The sequence below is a fragment of the Apis cerana genome, linkage group LG7 (genome assembly GCF_029169275.1).
Source record: "Apis cerana isolate GH-2021 linkage group LG7, AcerK_1.0, whole genome shotgun sequence".
In the NCBI taxonomy this organism is placed as follows: domain Eukaryota; kingdom Metazoa; phylum Arthropoda; class Insecta; order Hymenoptera; family Apidae; genus Apis; species Apis cerana.
Genome location: NC_083858.1, coordinates 10,588,411 through 10,608,580, shown reverse-complemented (window position 1 = coordinate 10,608,580; position 20,170 = coordinate 10,588,411). Strand labels below are relative to the sequence as shown.

The following is a 20,170-nucleotide window of genomic DNA, read 5'->3' as shown; positions in this document are numbered from 1 at the left end:
ATAAAATAAGAATTGACTATCAGCACCATCTCTTGAGTATCAAAAAACATTTAGTCAAAAAGCATAGAATAAAACAAATTAAGAATTGAGAATTAACATCATCTCTTGGTTCCTTTTAGAAAGATGATTCTTTAAAAAAAATATCTTTAATATTTAAGAGATAATGTTGAAGGTCGATTCTTATTCTATCTCTATTCTTTTTCTATTATTTTTTGTCTTTTTTTTTATATATTTCATTTACGGTATTCTATTGATAGTGTTGATTTCTGAATTTTTATTCTATTTGTGTCTTTTTTTCATTATTTTCATTTTTTTCATTCTCTTTATATCTATTTAATATTAAATTTATGTGCTGAAGCACAATTGCAATATTTGATTATTTGTGAAAAAAAATTTTTGGAAAATAGATTAATGAAACGACGAATATTAATCGGATAATCTATTAATATAAAAATTCTATTTCTTTTTTTTTCATTTTAATAGATAATATTTGCACAATTTATAAAAAAATTGGTAAAATGTTTACTTAGGCACTCCAATGTACAAATGGTTTGTAACATACAGAAAACAAGAATACATTATAGCTATACTAATTATTAGATCATTTGTTATATTCTAAATATATTCTAAATACTAATATATAACGTAGGGAATGCTATTTACAACATATGATTTTAAAGAACTATACAATCTAATATTACATTTTAGGATGTATATAATATAATGTTTTATATTTGATATCAATGACTAGGATACGCATACTTGTATATGCTTTTAATTTCAGGTTATAAAACACATGTTTTAATGTACGAGTTTACTGTGAAAAATGGATGAACTATATCATTACATCATATTATAACCGCTGCCATTCAATTATTTGTGCAACTGTCGTTTTGTAAGTTTTTATTTTAAGCTAGAAATAAAATTTAATATGAACATGGAGTAATTATAATTATAATTATGAAAAATTAGAAAATGATTAATAGAAAACATGTATAAATTATTTCATGAATATATATTACAAAAAAGTTCAATAGTTGCATTTAGAATGGCAAAGCGGGTTGGACTAGTTTACACTCAGATCATTATCGATTATCGATAACAGATCAAAAACGAAGAAAAATTATTAATTATTATATAATACCACAAGGCGCTACTAGGCTGCATATGGCCGTTAGTTTCGTTTACGAAAATTCGAATCACAGACGATACGCGTTCATATTTAAAAACGCAATTAACGTATTATATTATAAAACTATTTTCTTAAATATACATTTGCAGCAAAATGTGATTTTCGAAATTACATTTATCCACATTATTTGCTGTTTTTTATAAACATCTTAATTCCTATTCAGTACTTTTTTCATTTAAATTTTAATGGTCAAGTTTTTTTAAATTTAAATTTAACTATTATAGTACACAATATATAGTTTAGTATAAACGCGTAACAGAAATTTTATACAGAGTATTGTAAAATTACAGAAATTCTAAAAATTTCTTCTTATATGAACTAATCAAAATAAAAATAATTATATTTTTTTACTATTACTATTTCACGATTATGTGAATATTTATCCCATTGGTATTTGTTGATAATTTACACTTTAATGTATGTTAGTTTCAAGCCTCAAGGAATTTATAGCTGCCTGGAAGAGCTTGGAAAACTTGATACAATTAATACTAAGGTAAGTAGTATGCATATAGGCACTGCAATTCACGTTAAATTAATAAATTATTTTTTTTTCTTAATGCAACGCATGATATGTCTTTAAAAAAGTGTAAGTAACTATGTACAAGTATTTAAGGCACAACACTAGGAATTGGTAATTTTCTCTCACAATTTTATCATTAATATGACTATGTGCTATATGGTCCCTAATTAGGAAGGTGCATGGAATAATATTCGTGATTTCTATATATAGTATTTGTTATGTCAAATTTTTTTCAAAAATTGATTCTACATTCAACTATAAAAAATGGATACTCATTGCGTAGAAAGATTCCATCAAGTAAATATAATAAAATTTTAAACGTTTCTCTTTAAAACTTAACAACTTATTTCAATATTGATAGGAATGACACTAGTTGATATTAAGTAATTACGTCTTTATGTTTCTACGAAGCAATAATTTAATTATTCATTTTTAGATTTAGATGATAATTCTTTCATATTTATGAAATTACATTCGGTCTCAATAATTTACTGATCCGTAAATATAAAATAATCTTTGGTGTATCTGTATCTGTATACGATAGTATTGCCATTATTATTTTATAAAAATACTTGTCATAATTTTTGTTCTATTGTTTTGAACGAAGATATTTCTATATACTTCGATATTTTTTCTATTTTAATCTATGCGATAGCTAAGTTAAGTGTCATTGTCGTTGGTTGGGAAAATGCGGAAGACCTTGTAGGATCGGAAAAATCGTAATTATTGGAAGAAGTTTGGCTATCATTGTTGAAGCGACTGAGATGTTCCGGATTAGGAGATATGACAGATGTTCTAATAACCATTCTTGATACACATTCTGGATTCTTCATTACATTATCAGATATTTTTCTTTCGCGTTCTTCACTTGGAGTTTTCTCTCTGTAAGAACGTTTCGATGGTGAAGGTGATGTAGATGCATCGGGAAGTCTAGTATGCCTAATAATCGCAGAAAACGCCGAAGATGAATTTCTTTGATCACGATTAAGACCTAGGCGAGGAACAATAACGCTTGTAGGAGATGCCGTAACACTCGATGTTGTTTGTAATCTGCTCAAAGAAGATGGTAACGGTGTACAAGATTTTGGTGATGATGATGCTATTTTTTGATCATTTCCATTTTCGATTTTATCCATGGATGATCGATGATGGGCCCTCATACAAGATGATTCTTCGTGTTTATACAAATATGATTTCAGAGCAAATGCTTTACCGCAACGACTGCATACATGTGGCTTAGTGTTCGAGTGCGTTTGTATGTGAGCACGTAAATTTGACTTGTCGGCAAATGCTTTATTACAGATTGTACATTTAAATGGTTTCTCACCTAATATACAAAAAAAAAATCATTAGAATTATATTTAGCGAAAAAGATAATTACATTTAATAAAATTCGATATACATATATTTAAGTAATTATATATATATATATTTATTTATTTTAGCATTATATTAAGTTTCAAATATAATAGTACGAATTTTATTATAAATTCTCACCTGTATGAGTACGTATGTGTCCCTGTAGAAGCCATGGTCTCGAGAAACATTTGCCGCAATAATTACATTTACATCCTTGATTATGTGTTCTGACGTGCATACTAAATGCAGGCATACTGACATAAACTTTATCGCAATGTGGACATCTTCTAGCTTTCTTATCTCCGAGAGATCTATGCGTTTGTCGATGTCTAGCCAAATTGGAGGATGTCGAATATTTTTTTCCGCAGTCAGGACATTCGTGATCTTCATTGTCTTCGGATTTCGACGTTTCTGTTGAGGTTGAGGTTGTCCTCCTGTTTTGGAAAATCGTCGAGGATGACGATTGATTTGATTCCAATTCAATTTTATCGAGTGAATTCTCGGAAACTTCGATATTGCGACGTTCTTCTTGATGAGAACGAGGTGGTACGTGAATACCTAGAACTGTGTTTTTCTCGGAACAATTCTGTAAAATTTCACGTTCGCATTCGATCCTCTCAAAAAATAGTCTTGTTCTTTCACCAAGTGATTGTTCATCTTCGATGATCCCTGGATGTTCTTGAAATTGTGGTTCCTGCTGTTTAGTTCGTGGCGTTATCATTCTTCCGCATTTATCCGAAAATTGAGCACACCTAGGCGAAGCTGATTGTTGGTAAATCACGTTACTCGGATGAATCAGAGTACCAGCAGCCGCGGCTAAGCTCACTTCTGCTAATTTTGTAAGATTATACAATTCTTCGGGACACTCTGATGATGTTTCGCTACCGCATTCACTCGCACCGTCAGAAGTTGGATGATTTCCACTATAATCGGCCAATCTTACACCTCTTTCAGGACTGAAATCTATTAGAAATTGAGAAAATTAGATTCATGATCAATTGTACGTAAGATATTCCTTAAATATTTCTATTCAAAATTATAATTCGTAATATATATAAACAATATGAAATATTAGAGCTAGATTATTGCGTTCCATAATAGAATTGAAGATCAAAATGCGACACGTGGAATCATTTATCATCGTTAGCGTAGGTTTCTACAGTTCGAATACATTTTGGCGAAACTCCAACGGAAATCTCGTGATCAAACTAAAAGAACTTTCAATTGATAGTTTGATTTCGTTGTATTTGACTACTTTATAATTAGTTTTATTTTTACATCATTATTTCACAATAAAAACAAAAATGTTTGATAACTTGTATTTTTCAAATTATGTTTTCAGAAGATAAAATTTGTTCAAATTTATAATTTTTTTTTTTTTTTGCTTTTCAGAACAGATAAATGTAAAATCTAGAACAAGTGGTTTCGCTATTAATAAATGAATATTAACAGAAACATATAGGAAAATTTCGATCAAAAGATTGATTATATTTGCAATAATTTTTACATTATGTATTTACGTCATAAATCGAATCAAGGATCGAACAAAGAGATTCGTGATTGACTTGTATATAAAGGCGTTTCGTGAAATATGAAATATCTTCGCGAGTCTGCTCTGTTTTTGAGGAGAACAGAAATAGAGTAGGTATCTTTCTCTCTTACCATCCTCTTAGTTATCTTTCTTTCTCTTTAATCCTCGTATTTTCTGCGTATTTCTATGTACCTATACACGTATATGTGCGTTTGTACGAAAGTTTTAGAGGGGTTGACGGCATCGCGACGGTATGCGTCGTGTGAGTTTCGTGACGCATCTAGTATCTCCTATTCTTAAATCTACGCGATGTACCACCTTAATCACGAAGCAACGACCAGCAAATTCTCTTGGCCTGCGATCAGCAAGTTTAATTGACGAGATCGACGTAAGCGGCGCGGAAATTTTACTTACATCGATTCGAGTATCCGCATTTATGTTTCCGGGCAGTTAACATTGCCATTAAAGGAACTTTCACGTTAACCTTTGAACTTTCAACCAATTTTCTTTTCGTCACTATAATGTTAAAGCTATAAATGATCGATAATTAATGAACAATTATCTCTTCATCGATAGAATTTTCATTCTAGAAGAGAACGCAACGAATACCGTCGTAGTTATTTTTAAAACGCAATTACAATATAGAAGATGAAAAAAAGAAAAAGAGAAAATTTCTGGCATGAGATAAACGAAGAATATTCAAAGTGACAATTACAAAAGCAAGAGTGTACCTCTTCCGGATCCATCGAACTCCTCTTCGACTCCATTGTATCGTCGATGAGTGATTAGAAACGCTCTCGGCATTTTCTTCCTGTTATCGCGTGTACGTATATCGTCTTCTTCTTCTTCTTCTTCTCTTTAATAGTCTCTTCGAATCACACAAAACATATCTTAAATCTGTCTGATCTAACTTCACTGTCACACACGATCACTAAGGGATTATTCTTTTAAAGTTGGAAAAAATACCGTGGATGAAACGTTGAACCGATTGAAGAAGATGTCACGCGACTTTAAAGAAAATTTCTCACGTACCCTGTACCTGTTGCTCGACAAGCAAGGGGGTGCGTCCGCCTCGAGAATTTCGGGCGTAATAGTTGCTCCGGCTAAGATTCGGGGCTACATATAGCAGCGCAGCCTCCCTCGCCCTCCACCGTCTCTTTGTCAACGTCTTCTTCTTCTTCTTCAGCTGCTGCGCACCGCGTTGCACGCGCTCAGAAGGGTGCCTGACTGGCTCGTGTGTCGATCGCTGCTTCTGTTTGAGTGGTGGCGAAGTGTGCGACCACCGTATGCACATCCGTGTCGCTTTTTCGAGCGTGGACGGGGTATAATGTACACGCTCGTAAACACGCACGAGTAAACGTATTCAGGATTGAATGTTAAAGGCTAGTTACGTTGAGATTAATTGATTAATATTATCATTATTTTTTTCTCTTAATTTTTTCATGTTTTAAACTGTATTACGATTATTATGAAGGGATTATTTTTTATTTACCTCAGTGAACGACTTTTTTTATAATTTAAATTTCTTAATTTCGTTACATATTAAATACTTGTAATATATTCTTATATTTGTTTTATATAATTTTGAACTTTTAGAATGGACTCATAAATATAAACTTGTTGAATATTTTTTAGCTTGAAAATTACTTCGAACTTTTTTCAACTGAATTATGGAACGTTTATAAAAAAAATGTTATGAAGATTTATTTATTTTTTGGACATGAATTGAAATAATGGAGAAAAAATAGATTGAAGGACGTATTTTTTTATTCATAAGAAAATGTATAATATCGATATAATTTGTAACTCATGTTACGATCAATGAAGATCTGACATAATAACGTAATCAGAATCAAATGCATTCACATCTTTTTATTTATTCTACTATTCTGGAATTTTATGTCATTGCTTTAGGATAGATATGAACAGGTGTAAACGTTTAAAGTGCATTAGAGCATTTAGAATCCATTAAACTAATATGTCATGGAAAAGATTTAAATTCAAATTCAATTAGCAACACGAAGGTAACATCATTTCTGTTTATTTATAAATTTTCTTTATGTTGAATCATGTTCAAAATCGTTGTATAAAATTGCAACGACATTAGAAATATCGGTGTTAAATATTTCGAGATTACATTACATTATTCTGCGAAGAAAACGAAGGAAACGGAAGAAAGAAAGCAGATTATCGACACGATATTTACCAGTTGGCAAATGAAAGGATAAGCATTCTATTTTTAATGTGAAGCCACTGTTGGTAGACAGATTTTGTGGGATCTATGGCACGCGTCCGATGTTCATTAACCGCCACTGGACCGAGAAAGAAAGAAAGGGAAGGGAAAAGAACGTATGTCATTTAGTATGCGGCATCTTTTAACCATCTCATAGATGGGGAAACGAAAAAGCGCAAAAATGCTAGACGCGATTCATCGAGACACGCGTCTCTTCGCTTTAGAGATGAGTGAAATTTCCTCGAACTTGATGTCACAGACACATTTTAAGAAGCAAAATCATGGAAATTATAGGATAAATATATTAAAAAAAAAATAATGAATTTTTTTACGAAATGATAAAAAAAAATATAAGAACAAATAAAAATTTTCAAATTAATTTTCCTTAGTTAGAAAGTTATTACATATTTTTTCCTATGGAATTCCATTAAAAATAAACGTTATATTTCTATGAGACGTATCATATATTTACGATCCTCTGTAGTATTTTATTAATACCAAGTCGTTATTAATAAAATGACATATTTATTTTAGTCACATATTATCGATTATAACATCCCCACGATTATTTAATAATATCACCGGCAAACAATATTTCTCAAAAGAGTTTTATTATTTTCTTTGCTATAATGCTTGAACAATGAACTGCGATGAAGAGTGACGAAGGTTGTACCTTTACAGATATCGAAATGGATTTTTAATTCGATTTCCAGGATTTTAAGGGGGAGGAGAAAAATGAAAAGCGAGGTTTTCCGAGCAAGCATAGAGAGAGCGATGTCGTTCGTGCAAACAGAGACTATGCAGTGAGAGACTATGCAAGCAACGGACTTTTTGGTCGGCGATTGAATGAATGCCACGCGAGTTAGTCAGCGTCGCGGTGCTAAATTCGGCGGACGCCTGGCGTCGCTCCAGAAGAACCACCCAGCGCACCAACCTGCTTCTATCCTGTAAGCCACCAATGAAACTGCGAGATTCGACGCCGTTTTCTTATTTGCTTGCCACCTTCTTTCGTCCCGCATCGATGTTTCACGATGCCTCTCTTATGTTCCTCACGAAAATACGATGCCGAGTGTTAAGCTCCGTTTATCGACGCTCGTAAATCTTTCGCAACAACGGAATAACGATTCCGATTTAAGTATTACAGTTTATAATGTTTCTTATTTGGGAAAGTATTGATGAACATTAACAAATATATACACACGTTAAATGTATATAAATATATAAGTTATTTATATTTGTTTATTCTCTTGATATTTTCAACAATCTGAAATTGATCGAAATGTTGATTGTTTTCAAAATGATTCGAAGAACAGGTGTCTCGGGAACGCTATTGCAATCGCGGTACTATCGACGTTGGACCTAAAAATAAAGTCACGAGTGTCGAGCATCTCGATTGACGCAACTATGAAACTTGCCAACCTTTTCTCAGCGATGGATTGTCAGTATCCGAGGCTTCTCTGTGTCATCAAATACGCGTAAAGAGTAATTTACTTCGTGGTTTCTACATTAATAAACCGACGGATAGATGGGACGCATCCTACAGGTGCCTGAACGCGGTTTCGATGGAACGTGTCGCGTAAAACGTGTATTTTCGGCGTACTTGGAGAAGCTCCAGGTGCGGAGGAGGAAGTACGTGTAAACCGAAGAAAACAGAGAGGCTGGATGGATGGCCAGACCACGTGCGTTGCCATTTTTTACAAAAATGAAACTTTAATCGTAAATAATCTAAAGTTTCAATATTTTTTTCAGTTTCTTCTTCAATAATTTCTCAACGGTTACTTAAGTTTCCCGAAGAAGAAGAAAATCTTTCTTAGAAATTCGAGGAGGAGAGATTTTTTTTCGATAAGGAAGACAGAGTCATTAAGCGTAATCCTATTTCATAGAATCATTCTTTCATAAAAAAAAAAAAAAAAAGTAAATGTTTCGGTGAGTGTATCGGGTATCGTTCCAAAAATTATCCGGAAACGCCTGGTACCTCTTATAAATCAGGATCGGTACACTCTCTCTTTCTACGATCATGTCGTTTAGCGAGAAGTTTTCTGGTGGGAAAAAAAGGGAAAAGCACACGATTGCTATTTAAAAGGCTCGTAGGTGGGTGGCTTTTTAGCCGAGGTATATACCGACGTAGGGAGAGGGCTTCGACTTCGCTCTTCGGCCTCGGTATGGGGTTGCCGTGCTATTTTCAGGCCGGTGGCTCGATGCAGCTGTCGTGTTCTTCGGGTAAACCACCTCTCTTCTATTCCATGGTCACTCGCGGGACAAGGTAGAATGTACAGATTGGAATTCTAAATTCACGATTCGCAAATTCGTAAAGGATGACGCACTTTCGCTAACACTCACCGAAATTAGACGATCATAATAAAAGAAACATAGGATCGCTATTAGAATTTCGAACCCTTTTACTTATTCTTGAAATCTATTTCTTTTTTATCTATTCTTCTTTCGCATAATCATCTTCATTTATCCATTGTTTTTCTCTTTTCGGTATTTTTGATATTTTCCATTCTTTATAATTTCTCTCTTTCGGGTTCTAGAAATTTAAATTTGTATTAATCATAATCTCTTTTAATTTTTCTGAAGAAGAATTTTCTTCGAATAATAAATGAATATATTATATTTTTGTAGGAAATAATAAAAAAAAAACGATAAGGAAAATAGAATAGTAGAACTATTTAAGTGATTGCCTCCAGCAAAGCTACGAAAAGAAGTGCGTGCTGGAGAATGGAAGACATGGATGAAGAAGATGACAAGATTCGAAGATCTTGGCAACGAGCCAGAAGAGATTTTCAGTCGTCTACGTATTTCCAACTTTCATCTTCTAGCCGTCCTCTAGAACCTAGGGTGCAATGACACCAGGTTTTAGATGACAATTTTCTATTTACAGTACGTGAGTCATTATAAACAGAATACATTTTTTTACTTTTTTTTTTAATAATTTAATAATTTATTTATAACTTAATAATTTATTTCTTTTTCATATAAATTTTTTACATTCCAAAGATAATATTTATATATAATATATTAAATTATTAATTTGTCACATTTATGGCAAACATTCAAAAAAGTATATAAAAAAATATAAGTGATTCACTAGGCACAATAAAATACAGAAAAAAAAAGAAAAAAAAAAAAAGAAAAAAGTATTAGAAGATTAAAAAATATCGACCGGAACGACCCTTAATTTAGTTTCGGGTGCAAGAGGTTAACAGAGAGTGGGGATGTCAGTGGAAGTGCTTCTACGAAGGGAGAACACCGTCGTACGAAGCACGTTGGTTCATGTTTGGAGGAATGTCTTTGGGTATAAAGGGAGACAGTTCCTTCCGGAGACAGCGAACAGCCGCCTGTTTTACCCTTCTTGTCCCTCCCATTTGTTCCCTTTCTGTATATCGTATTTTTTTGCGATTCATCATATTCTCTACCACTTGTTTTTCTGTTAATATTAATAAGAAGATACTTTTATTCAAGAGTTTTTTTTTCTAAACAAAAACTTCTTTATCTTGTTATAAATTTCATTGATAAAATTCATTAAATTGCCATTATAAAAATTCTTTGAAATATATATTATTATTATGAATACATAGAAGAAATTAAGTGGTAATTTAATGATTAAGATTATCAAAAAATTACAATGCATTTAGTAAAATTTCTACGAGAATAAGTAAGTGTTGTAATTCGGAGATTAATTGCATGTCGATCAAATTGTGTAGAACTAACCGGTTCGCAGGTGGCAAACAAGCATGCAAATCTAAAAAAGGGTTACGCACACGAGCACGTGCTCGCATTTTGCAAAACCTTTTCAAAGGCGATCAGCTGGCTATATTCTTTCTTCCTTCCACCTCCCTGCTCTTATCTTTTCCTACGGCGAGAAAAAAGAATTAAAATGGATAAAAATGAACGTACACCCCCTTCGTCCGCACCCGCATCCTGTGCCAGTATAGTGCTGCTTTCGTAAAAACCGGCCCGTCGGTTTTCATTCAAAATGTGCGAGTCACGAGGGCTCATTCACAAATTTCACGACGAAATTCTACACTCAGCCGGACCGTCTGCGATCTTGATCGAGACAAGAGAGATGAACGCATAAGAGCGAGTACGATCGGAATATTCTTTTTCTTGAAATCTCTTATTGCTGGATTTATATTCACGTGATTCTTGTTTTTTTTTTTTTATAACAGAAAAAAAATCGGCGATTCATAATGACGTACACGCTGCATTTAAATTGTTGTAAGCATATAGGAATTTATCAAGCAGTCAGCTGATTTTCATATATGAGATCTTTGAAACTAGAGTTCAACATAATATTTTTTTTCATAATTTAGCACTTTAAATTTTTACTTGAAAATAAAATATATATATGTTCTTAGTTATTCTATGATTTTTCTTAAGAAATTAAGAAAATTGAAAACAAATCTATGAGTTTCAAGTCAAAGAAGTAATTAAGATACGAATTTTTTTAAAAAAGTTATCTATCTTGCGAACGATTATTTTATTTATTTATTTATTTTAATTGAATTAATTTATATTAATTTATATTAATTTATATTAATTTATATTGAATTAATTTATATTATTTTATTTATTTTAATTGAAATTGAAGAGTTCATGAATATCAATGATATTCGTAAAAAATTATAATAATCTCTCGATGTGACAGAAATATGTTTAATGACTATGAAGATTATTGCTCATTTGAAATCTAGAGAATGTTGATGACTTCCGTCTGCGATATCAGAAAATCGGAAGTGTCAGAATACAGAAGTATGAGGGATGTTAACGTGTAGCACTGTTTGATTATTGTTCGAGACACTGAGTGTCTGTTTTCTGATGGATACATCTCCTGTTGCAGTAGGTTCTTCCATTGGCTCGCGTACAGACCACGTGCCACACGTGATCCTCCCTAGTTGATTCCCTTTCTTCTATTGCCATCGTCCAGACATCTTTAAAGAGGAGATGAAAAAAATTAAGGGGACGGAAGAAGAGGAAGTGGACTAGACGATGAGGGAGCTGAGATCGTAGCATTAAACAGTACGCTGGTGGATTCATAGAATTTCGTGAAACCCCCTTGCGTTTTTTAAATCGGTATAATAAAATAATAAATTACTTAATAAAAATTAATAAAATTATACATCATATTTATCATATTTTTTTAAGAAAAAATTATGTGTTAGCTTGATATATATGTTATAGGAAGAAGAAAGATGAAAAAAGTAGGAAACGAACAATATGTATCTGTGTTAACCTGTGTTCATTGTAATAAGATTATTGATATGTTGATATTTTTAAAAGCCTAGTGATTACCCACACAAATATTCGTTCATGGAAAAGCTGTAGGAGGGGTTAAAGGACAGGAGGGTCGCAGACACCGAGTCACCAGCGGCAACGGGCACGCGACCGACACGCGCCCTTCTTCCGTCTCTTTTCTTCCCATCTTCCCCTTTTTCTACGCTTCTTTTTCCACAGCAGCTTCCCTTTGCCCGCACATGTATTCATCTCTTATACGTGATCATCTTGAGTTTACGTGCGCGTATGGGATGAAAGACTGGTGGTCTGCCACATGATTTAAGATAGCATAATTTAGAAATTAGTCAAGAAATGTTAATTGTTTCTGATATAAATATAATCATAAGGTAATCATAATATATTCTTGATATTTACATTGATACGTAACATATATAATATTTTATTTGATATTTCTTTTAACGCACATATAATCGATACTTTGTGAATTAATCCATTCGTTAAAACGCACACGTATAAATTTACGTAAAATATACATAATTTTAAAAATCCACTCATCATATTATTTTTGAATCGTAAAAAAATGTTTCAAGTAATCTTTCGCGTTTGTACGGTGCATACGTGGATGCTCATTCAGATTTCCTTTTTTAGAGGCCCATTGAAGAATCCAGGCACAAGAAGATTGTACATGAATGCTCGTACAACGATTTTATCTTGACTGCAACCTTATCTTTAAGTAGTTTGATAGCGATGAATGTCTACTACGGGTAACATTAGAAATCGCTAACCGAAAGAGCTTTGCTTTAATAGTAAATAATAAAGATCATTTAAGGAAATTTAATCGAGCTATATTGATTTGTTTAAAAATTATTATATGCCAATTCCGAAAAAATAATTAAGGTCGATGAAGACGAAAATGCAATCCGTCGTCGTAACGAGGGAAATCGGACATCTCTAAGTATAGCTCGTATTTGCATGCAGATCAGGGACGGATCGTATTAGGTTGCCAAGCTATTACAACGTTCAATCTATAAAATTTGTAATATTAAAATTTTTAATTTATTTTTTTCATCTTATTATAACATTTTTATAAACAATAGAGTATCGTCGTTATCATGTTACAATCTTTTCACTCAATCTAAAAGCGTAAACGTAAATATTATATTTTGAATATTATATTTTTTATTGTTACACACACACATATACACATATATATAGGAAAATTCATTCATGATGTTTTAACAATCGCTTATATGAACCATTTCGATGACGATTACGAACTTGGCAATGTTTGGAAAGAAGTACCATTACACATGTTACACAACTAAATTCCTTCTTTGAACTTAGGGATATTAATTTCAAAATTTCTCATTGAGAAATATTTTTTGCCATAATTAGAAAATATGTTACACAAATTTATATGAGAATGAGATTGACTCCTGTATAAAAATGATCATTTATCGTCATCATACGGTGATCGAATGGAATTTGCCAATGAGGAAAATGAGAAAGCCGTGCCAAGAACGTTTAATGACACCTTTATATAAGACACTTCGTGCTAGTAAAATGTTAGTGATAGCTTTTGTTTGTAAACATACAATAATTTGTAATAAAAAGGAAAAATGATACACTGTAAAGAAACAAGAGACAAAAATTAATCGATAAAAATGATAAATATTTTTGTATAAGAAAATAAAAAAAAAATAATAGAAAATAATAGTGTCGAATAATTATAATAAAAAAAGATGAATTATATATACTTAATAATATTTTAAATCAGCTTGAATTCATAAAATTGAAACTTTGACTATTTTGCAAACTTCTGGCCGATCACCAATGATTAACCATTTATAATTACGAGGATGCCACATCTTGGCACGTGACACGGCATTTATAGATCGCGACTCAATTTAATCGTCGTCGTTTCGATTATTTTTCTAACTACCTGTCATCAGAAGTGTGGATCCGTGGATCCAGTCGATGCCAATGATCGAAAAATAGATCCAAGCGCAACCTGTTTGAAATAGCTGGCGTGAAACCTGTAACGACTGCTGCGTGCGTACCGTTAATATCAGTACGTTGAACGGTACTAGATCGGTATTAGAATACCGATGTATTCAAGATGATATATGAATTAAATGACTATTATCTTTGAGAATATATTTTAGATTCTTTTTAAATCTATTAAGTTTTTTAGATTAGCTTCTATCAATAGTTTGATGGATTTTTGAAGATTCTTTGCTATCAAAAGAAGGAATTGATCGCACATTAATTGCAAAACTTTCGATGGCGTTTCTAACCAGGTGATAAACTGTGATTCGCGGGGCAAATGGAGATTATATTCGAAGGTGTCTAAGCTAAAGGGAAGGAAATCTAATTATAGAAGTCGTTGTACCGCGTGCTGAAAGTGGTGGAGGGTGTGAGTACGGGTGCACGAATGAGAATCGGTTGCATTGGGCGGCCATAAAATGCAGGCTGCATCCGCTTGGCGCAGATGTACTTGGAACGGAGGTCCAGTACCACGACAAAACCAAAAGGATCGTTTCGAGATTCTATACCCTAACTGATATCGAGGACAATGAACTTGAAGTGTACGCGATAGAAACAGATTCCACGGATTCTTATTCGATGGAAGATCGATCGAAGGAAAGGAATGCAAGACAGTTGGTTACTCTAAACTAAAAATCTACTTGATCGCTTCCAGATATCTGGAAACTTTCGCTTCTACATTCCTCCCATTAATGCAGAAGAATGTTTACCGATTTTCTGTTGTTAAATATGAGAGATCAAAAGCTGCAAATATTTAGAAAAAAGAGAGATAAAACTATTTGTACATGGATACAATACTTGTAATACATAGTTTCATCAAGAATATCAACTTGGGTGGTTCTCTTATCACAAGTAGCATAAGTTCATTATGGGTATTCATTCATGAACAGAGAAGCCATGTGGTTCATTAATCCAAAATACTTCCTGTTTCCACGATAAAATAAAATTGGATATTATTGCAAAGACCTCTCTTATGAAATATTATAAAGCAATAAGTTTATTTTCTTTTTTTTAAATAACTATATATATAAAGCGTATGAATTTATTGGTCTGGAGCCAATGAAAGCAGATTCCAATAACGAAAAGTAATGTTACCTGTCATTATAATTTGTAACCAAATGAAAATCAAACTACCTGTGTCACAGTTTTATACCGATTAACTGTGACTTACGGGTGACACGTTTATCGTCAATCTTACCCGTACGAATGATTGGTCATTTGAGTGCACCAGCTGTGATATTTCGCGCACGATCGGCTCGTGCCGTTTGGACCGTGATTATTATTGTTTCCTTCATCTTTTTTTTTTCTCTGAAAGTGCGGCGCGTGTGCCCGTGACGTGGCCATGTAAGGGCTAGGCGGGGGTGCTGGTCGCTAATTTTAGTACGTCTTCAGGGTTCCTGGAGTCGTCGGCGAATCGGCAGCTGGTGATTCAAGACGTAGCCTTGCACGTGGGTACGTGTCTCACCGTTCACGCGCGACGGACATCCCCCTTCTTGTTTCTCCTCTCTTCGAAGGAGGTCGATTTGTCCACTCCGTTCACTCCAGATGTGCTGTGTCTGAACTCACCCAATATATTAGACATATTGCTCGATATGAATGAATTTGAAATTACTTTCATTTTTCAATTTGAAATTAGATACGAAATATTCAATTTCTTAGAATATTGTTGAAATAAATTTTTAAATTAGATTTTTTTATAAAATTATTATTATGTATTTTTTATCGCATTTAATTTCTCCAAGATATTTTTTTAATCGATATCTTCAATTCAAAGGCATTTCTTGAATCAAAAGGCAGAGAGAAAAGAGAAACGGAGAAGGAAAAGCAAGGAATGTGTGTCTCTTTGAGAAGGAGTTAAAGGGGAAATGGAGGAGAGGTAAACGAGATCTGGCGGCGGCTGGTGCAGCGGATGTTTGAAGCTGCTGAAAGTGAGGCGGTGGTTCCTTTCGTGTTCTTTCTCTGTCTTTCCTGTTACGTTTCCTTCATCAGTTAGCCACGATCGCGGTAAAACATGGTCCGCGGAGGAAGCACCTCGGCGGATGTGATGTTTAGGACATAGCCCGGACAAAAAAGTCTTTCTGTATAAATAGGCAACAGTGGTTGGTCCCAGTATTTGATTTTTGACCCATATATTGATTGCTTATCAAAACATATGTATTTTTATGTTCACTTTTTTTTAATTAAATGTTCGACTAGAAATATTTATTATTTCTTTTATTAAATTAGATTTTAATTTTTTGTAATATTAACAACAGATAATGAAACTGTAAATGTATTGGTAAGACGATTAATAAAACTGCACTTGTTGGCTCGCTTCCACTTGTGTTTCGGTAGCCAATCTTTTTTGACCTGCAACCTGCTAAGTCAAAAAATACTGTAATGATTACAATAACAAGGGAAATAAAACTTTTAACGTGATAAAATTAATTAAAAATAATTCATATTTTTCTTATTAATGTATTTGATATTAAATATAAGTATTAATTAATACTATTTAATATAAGTATATATTATATATAAGTAATTGTTAGACATCGATGAAATATAGTATAAAAGTACACTATCAAATATAAATATATTTTTATAAGATATACATGATAAATATTATTATCCAATTAGTAAAATTAAAAAATTACATGACACGTGAATCGAGACAGATATGCCCGACACGTGGTTGTCGATATTCCAGGCTCCTGCCGAGAAACTCAGACCTCCCAGTGTCATCCGACCACCATGTGCATGAGTACTCGGTAAAATCCCTCTCAGGTTTTGAAATTGTCTTCTATTTGTCGTACTATCACCAAAACCGAATAGTGTGTAAAAAACACAGAGAAATCGTCCGAAAGACCAACGCACGGATTACACCTCCTCGGTGTGCTCGATGGAAATTTAAATAGATTCTTTCGAAGCGACAAGTGCGCGGCATGTACTCCGCGGGAGACTTCGAAATTACTTTTTTTACTAAATATATTATATAAAAAAATAGTCTATAAGAAAAAAACTAACTAAGAATTATAAATAAATATGATTAATGAATGAGAAATGAGTTCATATTTTAAAAATATTATATTTTAATATAATTCATGCCAGGCGGTAATTGTAAGCGTTTTAAGTCACGCTGAAAACAATAGTTGCCATAGTTGTATTTTCCTTTGTTGGTTGTCACCTGCTCTTACTGCTTAACCAATTGGAGTAAACTTATATGCGTCTGCCATTCAACCAGAGTACACAAGGCATGTGCTCCTTTTAGACGAATATGATACGCTTACTTTTACGACACTTTGCATATGCCTCTTAAATTCGTTATTATTTACTCTTGCTAAACGCTTTAAACATAATTAAACTATAATTGCACAACGTATTTTACTCACTGAAATCAATTAAGATTTAATATAAAATATGTTAGAGCATTAAATCATATAATATTATACATATGTCATCTAATAAAAAAATAATTTGTATTAAAAAATTACTAGTTAAATTAAAAACTATTAAAAATCAATAGTCTTGAATATTATTGTTTTCATATCTAAAATATCATAAAGCCATTTAGGTCTAAAAATCATATTTAATGAATGCTTAAATTGATGTCCTTCAAAAACATATGTAATCTAAAAAAAAATAAATATATTATATAAATTTATTTTATTATCCTATAGATAATAAAACTAACTCACATCAGCAGGATAATGAGGTGGATAAATGTAACTTATTGCTACATGAAAATATACACTGACTGTGACCATTGGTTCGGGAAATTCAGGAGTAGGTACACTCCAAATAACTTGATATGTGAAAATTTCAACTCTCTGTTTATGTTGAAGACCAATAAAATTTATATGAAACATCCAATCCTTTAAAGCCTATAAGAATATTATGTAAAAATATTCAACTAAAGATTTATTATGAATGTTTATAAATAAATTCTAACTGATAATGCATTCCATGATTTCATTTCACTTGTTATGGATTCTAATCCATTTCGTGAGTTGAAACTACCACATGTAGCCCATTCATTACCAAAATAGCCTAATTTTCGAAAACTTACATCATTGTCAAAAGTGAGATCACCCTGTTTCGAAAAATTTATATTATATTATAAAATTAAATGAAAATAATTTTTTACAAACCAAATTATCAATTATTGAGAATGTATTCAAAATTGCTTGATTAATGAATCTTTTAATAAAATCCGTTATAGTACGGTAACTTTGATAATCATGATCAACATATTCAAGTCGAATATTGAAATGTGATGATTCTTTACATACAAGCATATTTTCGGGATTTTAAAATCGTAGAAAAAAATATTTGTCAAAAATTCGAGTTTTCAAAAATTTATTTCACCGAACTTACATACGTCATTGCGTTCGTGTTAAAAAAAGAAACGACAAAATCGATGATTTCGTGCTTCCGCTCGTGCATATTTTTCTAATTCCTATGACAATTACATCGCGATATGTATACATATATATATATATATATGTGTGTATGTGTATGGATGCTGTGTATATATATATATATATATATATATATGTATACATTTATAGTTGTATACATAGTTGTATACAAGATACATGAATAAAACGCATGATACAATTAAATTATATGAAGACTTGAATTTAAACAAATAACTGTCTATAATATGATATAATATTAAAATTTATGTTAAGTTAACAGTCATTTTTCGTATTATTAGGATGCTCATGTTGAGATCGTGCTGCCTTTGTTGATGCTTCCAAGCCTGTAACAGCTGCTAAAACTTGGAATAAACTTTCCATCAATCTACTAAATATTTCTGACATTTCATCGTCCTTTCGTGTAACTACAAAAATATCTAAAGAAAAAAAATGATAATTAATTTTTGAATTATTTATCTATTTCAAAAAAATTTAATATTAATATTTTTTAGTATATTACCAGATCTATCTTGTCCTAAGTATTTGCAATACATATTAACAGCAGTTGTTACATCATCATCATCATGAAAAGGATCTCCTGGCCATTGTGCTCTATGTAATCTTACAGCTTCAAGAGCAGGAGACCATCGTGCATTTCTAAGTAGTTCTGCTACACGAGCAACTTCTTCAACAGCACCAGTACCGGGTAAAGGACTAGGACTAGGTGTTGGAGTTGGTGTCCCTCTTTCACTTTCTGTACTTTCTTCGAGCGCTCTGCTCAAAGCAACTTTCATATTTGCAATTTCTGCAGATATATCTTGAAGTGGAATTTGTACATTTTTTGCAGCGTTCATAAGAGTGCTTAGCATCTTGTTTGAAGCTTCAATCAATAATAGAAGTTGAAGATGAAGTTTATAGAGTGCTCTACCTAAGTCTAAAAGCATTTCTTCAAAACCTGTTTCTGTTGTATGACTACCACCTAAGGCTTGAAGTTTTGCTGTTGCTTTGGCTGCTTCTAAGCACTGTGAAAAATAATAAATTATAAATTAAAAAAAAATTAATAATTATATATATTTAATAAACAATTACTTCGGTAGCATGATCTTTCTTATCAAGAAATGTTTCAAGATGTTCTTGAATTTCTAACATTCCAAATCGTAAAGATTCATTTAATCTTTGATTTGCAAAAATAGCAATCGAGAACCAAATTAAAGGTGGTTCAGCTTTTGAGCTAAGAAGTTCCGCATGACTAGATAAATGATAGCCTAATTGAGTGGAGGCAGGACTGCCGTTACACAATAAGGCACTAGCTTCTCGTGTGAGAGTAACTGATTTACTGCTTACATCCTGAGAATAATAATATACGATATTAAAAATTTAATATTAACATATAATAAGCAATATATAATATTTACCCTTAAAATTCTACTCAATAATTGGAAAAAGTCTAAGGTATTGTACAGAGATTGTGTGATAAGATTTTGAATCTGTTGACGCCAAATTTCTTCTGCATCATCTCTTACAACTTGTCTAAAAGGCATTAACGCTGACAGATTTGGCGATGCATTACAAGGTGTTACATCTCCTAAATCTCCTGCACTAGAACCACTGCATAAAAATAATAAATAAATATCAATAAAATAGAATTTTT

At 32.3% G+C, this 20,170-nt stretch overlaps 2 protein-coding genes and 1 long non-coding RNA gene across 11 annotated transcripts in view; 1 reads left to right on the top strand and 2 right to left on the bottom strand.

The window, feature by feature from the left end:
- Window positions 1-1,215: 1,215 nt before the first annotated feature.
- On the bottom strand, window positions 1,216-6,760 carry LOC107999385 (zinc finger protein 135). The gene is made up of 3 exons (XM_017059175.3): window positions 5,334-6,760; window positions 3,210-4,034; window positions 1,216-3,039 (listed from the first exon to the last, which is right to left on the bottom strand). The coding sequence occupies exons 1-3, from the start codon at window positions 5,404-5,406 to the stop codon at window positions 2,357-2,359; spliced, it is 1,581 nt and encodes a 526-aa protein (XP_016914664.1). The 5' UTR covers window positions 5,407-6,760; the 3' UTR covers window positions 1,216-2,356.
- A 1,054-nt stretch (window positions 6,761-7,814) lies between these two features.
- LOC107999387 (uncharacterized) lies at window positions 7,815-16,987 on the top strand. Of its 4 annotated transcripts, none has more exons than XR_009830569.1 (5): window positions 7,815-8,514; window positions 8,585-9,718; window positions 11,679-11,911; window positions 12,020-12,459; window positions 12,722-16,987. It is a non-coding gene; the product is annotated as an uncharacterized LOC107999387 (long non-coding RNA). The 4 variants fall into 4 exon arrangements; XR_009830567.1 differs by having other exon boundaries at window positions 8,046-8,514; window positions 8,585-8,701; window positions 9,461-9,718; window positions 11,679-12,459; window positions 12,722-12,911; XR_009830566.1 differs by having other exon boundaries at window positions 11,679-12,459.
- The window catches only part of LOC107999302 (protein furry), a 22,166-nt gene continuing 18,314 nt past the window's right edge, over window positions 16,319-20,170 (bottom strand). For 4 of the 6 annotated variants that reach the window (XM_017059011.3, XM_017059013.3, XM_017059014.3 and 1 more), the window contains 4 exons: window positions 19,935-20,127; window positions 19,609-19,866; window positions 19,040-19,541; window positions 16,319-18,956 (listed from right to left, as the gene is read on the bottom strand). In XM_017059011.3, coding sequence (XP_016914500.2) covers window positions 18,793-18,956; window positions 19,040-19,541; window positions 19,609-19,866; window positions 19,935-20,127 — 1,117 coding nt within the window. In that variant the 3' untranslated portion in view covers window positions 16,319-18,792. The remainder of the gene's footprint in view (window positions 18,957-19,039; window positions 19,542-19,608; window positions 19,867-19,934; window positions 20,128-20,170) is intronic. The other 2 variants (XR_009830565.1, XR_009830564.1) reach the window with 2 other exon arrangements.